Here is a 9,551-nt window from a genome sequence, read left to right as displayed (position 1 = left end):
AAAGAGATGGCTGGATTGTTTCCCCCCCCCCCCCCCCCGCCCCATTGTTGTTTGTATTGAATAGGTCTCTTCCTAGTCTGGAGCTGGAAGCTGTGTTCAAATGCTATTCAGCCTATACGACTTTCTTTTATGGCTCTGCACTAAACTCTGAAGATCTGAAGAGAGTTGGAGTAAGAACTTCATCATTTGCACTTTCTTGTAGATAAGCCAACTTTGTGAAAATCTTGTCCCTTATGAAAGGATGCTTGAGCTGCATTTACTCAGTTCATGTGGAGATTTACACTTCAAGGAGCTCCACTTATTTTAGTGGTACCTTTTGCATACCAACATATTGCTCATGGGAACTGAGAATGCAGGAGTCAGGCATAACAGACTTTTCAGACTATAAATTCTTCAAGCATTGAAACAGGAAAAATAAAGGGGAAAGCCAAACTGTGATCATCTGGTTTTGAAAGAGGAATATTATGGAGTGCAGCATTTCTGGAAATTGTATTTAAATAATTGGAATAACCCTTAGTTATCTCATCTTTAGAGTGTGCATCATATTTGGGTCTCATTCATGGATGTCCAGAAAAGAAGAGACCTAGTGTTTTGAAATATTGAAGACTCAGCAAAATATTCCAAAGAAGCAGAAGGAATGGACCTGGATTAAAGGAAAAAAACCAAACCAACACTACCAACAAACAAGAAACCACCACTGGCTTTAACTTTAGTGTGGTTTCTATTTGTTAATATCCTATTTGAAATACAGCGGTAGATGTTCACCCAGTTCCCAGCAGATTATAAAACCTCCACCATAAATGAAACATGTTGTTGTAGTTGTTAATGACTTTATTACACAGCCCTAATATTGATCAGATGACTGAGACAGAGGTCTTCTGACCTGCCCAAATTTTGACCCTTGAAGTGCTTTGGCTGGACTTCGCTGGGAAAGAATATAGCAATGCTGCGTATTTTGTAACCTCTTCTAGGAAGATGTTAGCACTAGAAACTTAAAAATTTCACATGTTCAGCACTTTTGAAAATAGAAATACGCATTGCATACCGTATGTTTGACTGGAGCTGCGTCACTGTTGAAACATTCAGGCATGTACGCAACTCCAAGTAATAGGATCATGGTGATCTTGAGGTTCAACAAAGCCAAGTGCCAGGTCCTGCACTTCAGTCACAACAACGCCATGCAGCACTAGAGGCTTGGAGAAGAGTGGCTGGAAAGCTGCCTGGCAGAAAAAGACCTGGGGGTGCTGGCTGACAGCCAGCTGAATATGAGCCAGCAGTGTGCCCAGGTGGCCAAGAAGGCCAATGGCATCCTGGCCTGTATCAGAAGTAGTGTGGCAGGAGCAGGGAAGTGACCGTTCCCTTGTACTCGGCACTGGTGAGGCCACACCTTGAGTACTGTGTTCAGTTTTGGGCCCCTCACTACAGGAAAGACATTGAGGTGCTGGAGCATGTCCAGAGAAGGGTAACCAAGCTGGTGAGGGGCCTGGAGCACAAGCCTTGTGAGGAGCGGCTGAGGGAACTGGGGTTGTTTAGTCTGGAGAAAAGGAGGCTGAGGGAAGACCTTATCGCTCTCTACAACTACCTGAAAGGAGGTTGTAGTGAGGTGGGTGCTGGTCTCTTCTGTCAGGTGGCTGGAGATAGGACGAGAGGAAATGGCCTCAAGTTGTGGCAGGGGACGTTTAGATTGGATATTAGGAAAAATTTCTTTACTGAAGGGGTTGTCAAGCATTGGAACAGGCTGCCCAGGAAAGTGATTGAGTCACCATCCCTGCAGGTATTCAAAAAGCGCATAGACAAGGCGCATCAGGACATGGTTTAGTGGGCATGGTTGACGGTTGGACTCAATGATCTTGGAGGTCTTTTCCAACCTAAATGATTCTATGATTTTACACAATTTTTAACTAAAGACATGTGCCACCAAATCATCTTGCTGTCGGAGATTTTTTGTACTTCATATGGGGTTAAACCCTGATTTACCTTTTCTCTCCTGGGTTACAGATGGAATCTGCGAATGCTTGTCTCATTCTAGCAGATGTTCACTCTCCACAACCTTATACTGAAGATACTTCCAATATCATGAGGTAGGATGAGATACTCCAGTGCTTTCATCTCTATCTGATTGATATTAATAGTGACACAGATAATGCTGCTGGCAGGGGAACATATTTGTCCTGTCACGTTTTTTTTCTGCCTGAGAACTCTGAAAGCCAACTGACTGCTTTCTGCTATGATTTTATCAGATGTGTTGAGGGATTGAGACAGGTAGCAGCTGTGCAGCCTTGTAACCCCATACAGAATATAATGTTACTAAATATGGTGTAATTACCTTCTTCAATACCCTGAATATTAGCAGTTGAGGAGTCTGGATCCTTTACACTGGTGAGAGTTGCACACTACTGGCTGGTGCAGCTCTGCTGTCAGGTCTGCTAATTCTACACATACTCGTACTGGGCAGACTTAAATTGGGGACTCCCTTAGTACTGCTGGGTTGTGTGAATCTGGTGGTGTAATTAGCACACCCCCAAAACAGTCCACAAGTCCAAGTTCCAAATTGGATTACCTTTATTTTCTACTTGCGAGGCATCTACTAAAGTGGAGATACTAGTTTATGAATGAAATCTACAGGTGGAATTGGCAAAGCAAATAATATTCATTATTGTTGCTTCTCTTAGCTCTAGACTTCTAGTGGGATACAGGTATGATTCTTCACCCTGTGTCCAAGCCATGCACCAGTATCTTAAAATCTTTTGGTGGTGATTACCTTCCTCTCCACATAGTGGACTTGGATATACTTAAAGTGTAGAGGTCCCAGATACGGGTATTGGGTCATATGCTGTTCTTTGTCACGACTCTCCAATCACTGTCTGCCAGAGTAAACTAGTCTGACGTGAAAAATGAGAGACCCTAGCGAGAACCAAGCATATTAATCAGATATTATATCTTTTGTACAGAGTGCTGTCTATCAAGAATCACTACCCGAACACAAGAGTAATTTTACAGATAATTCAGTCTCGTAACAAGGTATCACAATTGTCTTGTCTGTCATGAGAGTTGTCATGGTTGAAATTCTGGCCTTGATGGAGTCAAAAATCTCTGCCTTTTATGAAAATAGGATCTTTGTCCAGTCCCTCTTACTCATCCAGTTACTAACCTATCTAGAATATCTTGTAACATTACCAAAAATAAAGAATAACTCTGTGTTTGTTTTTGTTGGTTTTGTCAAAGTTGTCAGCAAATCCACATTTAATGTTTAAAAAAAGAAAACTAAAAACCCAAACCCACCCAAAGAACCTCAGAAGTCCATTTAGCTATCTGCTAGCATATTCCAGCACAGATTTTAAAAAAATAATAATTTTTGAAGGCAAGAAAGACAAGAATTGTCATTTTACAGAAACACTGTGGCCTTGCCTATCTCTGTGCTGATCTGTAATCACTTTTGTACTCTGAAACAGGTATACCTGCCAAACATCCCCAGCTGGGACTGGAGGACAGGCGACAGCATTGTCTGTTTCGCTGAACTGAAGCTAGGCTTCATAGCCCAAAGCTGCCTTGTTCCTGGTTTGTCTACCCTCCTAACCAATTTGTTCATTGTGAAAGAGGATACTGAGGTATGTTCTTCACTTGTCTAAGTAATGTGAATGCAGCCCAGTGGAATCTTCTCTCAAGTATGTGCCGAACTTCTGAGTAGAAGCTGCAGCCAGGTCTTTTGAAGCTTATCTTGTTCATGCTGGGATTAAGATTGGCACAGAAGACAAGAAAACCTAACAGACTATTTCTGATTTAATACTTGAATTCAGTGCAAGAGGTGAAAAGAGTGCTCTAGAGCATGCTGAAGCAAAAGAACCTAAGGATGCATTTTACAGTAGTGTGCAAGGAGGTACCAAAGCAAAGGGTGGCCCACAGCAAGCTATGCTGCTGCATTTAGCTGATACATGGAAACACCTTGTCTGTTGCTGTAGGTTCAAAAGCAATAATGTGATGCTGGTGCTCCACTGCCTCTGAGAGAACACAGTAAATCAGTTTTGGTTACTGCACAGTATGGACCCTGTTAGCTTCTCTGCATCTGTGTTTGATTCCATTCTGTCTGGCATTCACAATTTGAATCTGTGCTTAAAGCACTTCAGTGGAACCACTCCTGCTTGACACCCCCAAAAATGGGCTGAAAATCAGTCCAATGTACCTTTTCCAGTTAATAGCGTGCTTTGTTCAGTATCCTTTTAGGCTTATTTATTTCTTTGGTTGGGTCTTACAGGGTAATTTACACAACAACAGTGGCAATTAGAAATCCTGTCATCTCTATGCAAGGAGGGTGATCCAAATTTATCCTCCTTCTATCTGTCTTTCCTCATCAGTACCTGCTACAATGCAAAATTGATAAACTATGCATTAACTTCACAGTACACAAGTTACTCAGATATTTCCAAATCAATACTGGAAGATCTATTGAAATAATAAAAATACAGAACTTCTAGGCATGAAGTTGCCTGAACAAGCCTCAGGTTTGCTAGTCCTGCAGTGGACATGGTTTTGCTATCACCTAGTGGCTGTATGTGATACTTCACATTAATCTCCTGCACAAAAGAATTTGACTGCTTTCTCTCTTCAGGGACTTTTAATTCACAAAATTAATTTAGACAAACTAAATAGATATCAGGTGAAATAAATACAGAGTTTATCAATGCAGAAGTTGTGTGTAGAATTGGGCTGCTGGTTAGAGTGTTTTTTCATTGACACATGCTGTTTCATTCAAGTCCAAATATTTCACAGACATGGCAAAGCTAGCAAAATTGATATTTTAAGGTTTTTTAAGCATACTATGAAAACTCAGCAAACTTTTTAAATTGAAAAAAGCCTTTTATGTCAAAATCCATTTGGAAAGCAACACTTTTTTACACATTTGTAGTAGCCTATTAAGTTTTATGTAGAAGGCTAAGAGAATAGCATATATGGTGACACAGTGAGTGGCAGTCTAAAACCTGAAGGAGCTGTAAGCAGTAGAATGTTTTGCTGATTTAACTACCTAGGTATAAACAACCCTTCCCTAGTCACACAACTACCAAAGGAAAAAAAGTGCTTATACTGGAGTAGAAGATCACAGTTCAGCAATAAATCACACCTCTTAATAGCTGTATTTATGATTGGTAAAACTTAACGCAAGACCAGTCCTCATCTGAATAACTAAGGAGGCAGGTTAATCTTATTGCAAAGTAAGGTGTAACTTTCCTCAAATAATGGGCTCCCAATACTTTGCAGTCATGAAATTTCCCTGTAACTTTATTTGTATGCAGTAATAACACCTGTTCTTTGATGATAATATGAATTGGAAATGTCTAGAAGGATTGAGACTTTCCCTGGTCTGTTGTTTATCAACTGTGATATTGTCTGTGACAACATATAGCTGATGTCATTCTGCTTCCAGTAACTAAGGGCCTTTGATCTAATACCGTGTGGTGTTAGAATATCGGCCCAGTGTTAGATTACATATCCTACTTGCTTTGCCTTTCAATAAATACATTCTGTTTATGGTTGATTCTTTTAGACAAAGAGAAAATATTTGAAGGACAAAAAGCTTCTGGAAGACAAAGACTACAAAGTAATGACTTCTCAGCTCTCCAATGATTTTGCAGACATGACTTTTACAGAGGTTTGTCGGTATGTGGTACAGATGTGGTTGTTTTTCTGTTATTTCCTTCCAGGTGTGTCTTTTCACAGTACAGAGATATTGTGACCAACTGTGCCTTGCTTTCTTTCCCCAGGTTGTGCTTTCTAAAACTGAACCTTGTCCTCTTGGGAATTGAACTCAAATTTGGCAGTCAAGGGGAGAGGTAATTGTCTGGCAGACTTCTCTTCTAGTAAGAAGTCAACTAATTCCAAACGAACAATTTCCAAAGAACTCAGAAGAAACACGGCCTAGGGTCTGCACAGGTTTTATACACCTCTTATCTTCCTGTGCACAGCATTTAGGAGACAGGATCGAAATGTTGTTCCTGGTTACTTAAGTGCTGGCGTGAATTTTACCATATACAGCAATCTCTTCTGCTTCCTCTTTTCTCACAGATAATCAGGCGAGAGATGGGAGATGAAACACCATTCTTACCTTTATTCCATATGCAAACAGCATAGGTCTCACTGATTTGGGGTGACTCAAGCATATTTATTTTCATTGGTAAAGGAAACACCTCCTCATTTTTTTTAGCCACATGAGTTTTACAGAGGCTCCTAAATGCTGTAAAGCATTGTCATAAAGGGATAATTTGTCAATGCTGGCAGCACAGCTTTTGCTCTCTGAAGCTGATCTGGTCCTGGGCCAGATAAGACTCTGTCTGTTCTAATGATGAAATACAAGACATCCTAATGGGGAAGCTGGAACTAGTTCAGAAAGGGGAATAAATAAGTGCCATAGATCTTTAAAAAGCTTGAGAAATCGCCCAGAAAATGCAGACTATTGAGTGCAATTATTTCTGTTTCCACTTTTTATAAAGGAAATGGCTGTTTTGACGAAACTGTAGAATAGAAACTCCAAAAACAGAGGGTTGTAGGGAAACACTGCTGTGAGAAATACATTGGGGCTTTCTTCCAGAATTGTTGAATGAACTCTACACTGAAAGAAGTCAGTAGATGTAGTTGCTTAGCACTAATGGAAAACAGTCCACAACTCAATCTATTCTTCCTTGAGTTCATACATTGTCTGGCTGAAAACAGAATGATGAAAAGAGAAAGCAAGAGGGAAAAGGAAGCTGCATGCTCTTTGAGATGTAGAGACTATATTTTTGCTTTCTTTACACAACAGTTGGCACAGAACAGATACCTCTTCTAAAAGCAGGACGTCTAGATGTTGCTACAGTATCTGCAGTAATAATTATAGTCATTTGTATTTTGTTTGTCCTCTGAGCCATGAATCTGGAGGAGCTGAGTCCAGGCCTTCTGTTGTGTGGAAAGAAAATGTTAACAACCTTGTCATCTTTCCCTATGCCATTCGCACTACCAGTATTCATTAAAACTGGGTTGAAAGCAATAGGAATTTGGACTGAGCTGGTACCTTGAGTGGCCTTTGTAGGGGAAAGTGGTAAATTTAATGATGCTGCAGGGTCTTCGACATAGATGTGCTTAAAGCAGCGCAGCAGCTCAGCATTAGAACAAATACCTCAAACCCTGCTCATCCTTAGTATCTTCAGTTGCACAGAACTTTTATTTTAAGTGTGAGTATTTGGGATTCTCAGTGACCCCGTGGAGAAATGACCCATCCAGGCTGCAGTAAACTATGAATTATTTTATTACATTAAACATGTTAAAAAATAATGCACTGGAAGTGAAAGCACCTGTATCCTATGAAGTTTACAGTTTAGCAAATTAATTACAAAAAAAAAAAAAAAAAGCTGCCAAATCCTCAGGAGCCTCAGAGTTGAATAAACTGCAGAAATCCTAACAAAAGCTGATTTGCATGCTTTGAGTCCCTGTTCTTCCATGGCTCCCCCAGGTTTCTGTGGACAGTAAATTCCCTTTATGCCATTGAAAAAGCATGTTAACATGTTCATGTCTTGTGTGTCTCTCATAAGTCACAGAAGCTGTAACAAAGAGGATTAATGTAAGATTGTGAGGTGAGAGGAAACTGTTATGATCATATAGTCTGAATTCTCACAACAGAGGCGAAAAATGTCACCAGATGGACAAACTGTGATTACTCCTTTGATTGTTTCTCAATACAGCACCATCCTGATCAATCCATCTGCGCAGATAAAGCTTCATCAGAATACAATGGGCTTTTTTATTGCTCATTCCCTGGCAGAAGTCAAAAGGTAAGATTCCCTATTACTGTTTTGTTGAAAAAAGGTCTAGAACAGAAAATCTTTCAAGAGCAGATGAGTGCATTTATTCTCTCATCAGTTAAACACAATTCAGTTCTGCCTAATTCACTTTTGTTTTCTAGGGCACAGTTCTATTGTAAAGCCTGTCACAGCGATATACAGGATCCAGAGCAGATTGAAAAATGTCAATGTAAAAGCAGACTCTACTCAAAACCTTTTTCAGGTAATTTTTAAAAAATCTGTTTCTCATTTAAAAAAAAAAAAAAAAAGAAAAAGATGGCTGAATGAATATTTCTTAATTGTATTTTTATTAACTATTTCTCTAGAAGGTTAGGTTGAAATACACAGCCCTTTACTTACCTGATAAAATAGGGAGTGTTCTGATGATACCAGTAAGTCTCAGAGATTATGATTATACTTTAAATGCTTCAAATTTATGCTTTTTTTTAGGAGTCAAAGCTTCTTGGCTAAAAAAGAGTAGGACAGAATATACCTTATTCAAGATTTTCACTCGTTAACAGGTTTATCACAGAATACTGTTCTTTAACTTCAGAGACTGAAGCAAATGTGTCTTACTATTATAGTATGTGTATAACTGAAGCAAAAGCTACAGCTGGATAAAAACAGAATTTTGTGTCTGGTTTGTACTAGATTCTTGGTCAGGATTCCCTGAGGAAGTGTGTCTAGATCTTTGTCATCATGAGAATATAAAACTTTAAACATGAAGTCAGATAAATGTTTTTGAGGTTGTACAAGTTGTATAGCAACACTTAATGGTCTTTGCTCCAAGGACTGCAAATCTTAGCTGGATGGAGAGAACAGATTAATCACGGGTAACATCTAACCCTAAGCAGAGCAACTTATCCCTTTTTCACCTCAAACTCCATTTTTGAAGATGTGGGGCTTTGTCAGGTGTTAGTTTTCCATCGAAATAGAGAACAGCCTCTCAGATCTATGTGTAACTGCACCAAATTGAAGCTTGCTGCCTTTTCATTAAGCATTTGAGGCCAAAACGTACACCTCTTCTAGGCTCCTCTAAATTTCTCTGCTAGTATCTCCCCTCCATTGAGATGGTGCTTTGCTTTAAAGAGTAGAGAAGGAGCTTTCCATTAAATGTGGATATACACATGCATGCCTACTTGTATTTCAAACACTTGCAAATCCTTTAAGCAGCAGATGGCAGCCAAGCCACATTACAAAACATGCCTCTCTGAACTGCAGATGGTTTGAGATAAAGGCAATACTCATTCACACTGTGCTCAGCCAGACTGAGTGAACAAGCACAAACATGCTGACACCTGGAGGACTCCATGTAGTAATGTCATGTAGAAAGAGAAGCTGGAGCCCATTTTCAGTCCAACACACTTATCAGCATAGATGTAACTAAGGCCCTGAAAGCCAGTTACCTCCCAGAAAAGAGACTTCCATAAACTGCAAAGACATCTCAATAAAAGTCAATGGCAAATGAATAGAAAGACATTGACACCGTAGGAGCTCTCCACCTGGTTGGTTTTCTTCTTGTTTCCTAGGCAATCTTAGATTTTAAAAGGACAAGATGACATTTCAGTATAAATGTGTATTAATAAAAAGCAGTTGTTTGCAAAGCTGCAGTTCTGCACCATTATACTGTAGAGAGAGTAGTTGCCTGAGGTGGATCAGGAGCTTTGCCAGGCAAAAGACCTTGCCATTGGTTTCCCCTAGGATTCTGGATGTATCAGAGCAAAACAGAGCGTAATTATAAGCACT

At 39.8% G+C, this 9,551-nt stretch overlaps 1 protein-coding gene across 1 annotated transcript in view; it reads left to right on the top strand.

Moving 5' to 3' along the window:
• KCNU1 (potassium channel, subfamily U, member 1) overlaps positions 1 to 9,551 on the top strand; it is a 59,009-nt gene that overhangs the window by 16,689 nt on the left and 32,769 nt on the right. Inside the window, exons 11-18 of the mRNA XM_010562980.1 lie at positions 65 to 170; positions 1,999 to 2,081; positions 2,952 to 3,021; positions 3,453 to 3,608; positions 5,540 to 5,652; positions 5,757 to 5,825; positions 7,707 to 7,796; positions 7,928 to 8,028. Of these exons, the coding sequence (XP_010561282.1) occupies positions 65 to 170; positions 1,999 to 2,081; positions 2,952 to 3,021; positions 3,453 to 3,608; positions 5,540 to 5,652; positions 5,757 to 5,825; positions 7,707 to 7,796; positions 7,928 to 8,028 (788 nt within the window). The remainder of the gene's footprint in view (positions 1 to 64; positions 171 to 1,998; positions 2,082 to 2,951; positions 3,022 to 3,452; positions 3,609 to 5,539; positions 5,653 to 5,756; positions 5,826 to 7,706; positions 7,797 to 7,927; positions 8,029 to 9,551) is intronic.

Source organism: Haliaeetus leucocephalus, unplaced genomic scaffold (assembly GCF_000737465.1).
Source record: "Haliaeetus leucocephalus isolate CR32 unplaced genomic scaffold, Haliaeetus_leucocephalus-4.0 Scaffold162, whole genome shotgun sequence".
Classification (NCBI taxonomy): Eukaryota; Metazoa; Chordata; class Aves; order Accipitriformes; family Accipitridae; genus Haliaeetus; species Haliaeetus leucocephalus.
The sequence above is the reverse complement of the archived record's forward strand: the minus strand, read 5'-3'. Positions and strand labels throughout refer to the sequence as shown.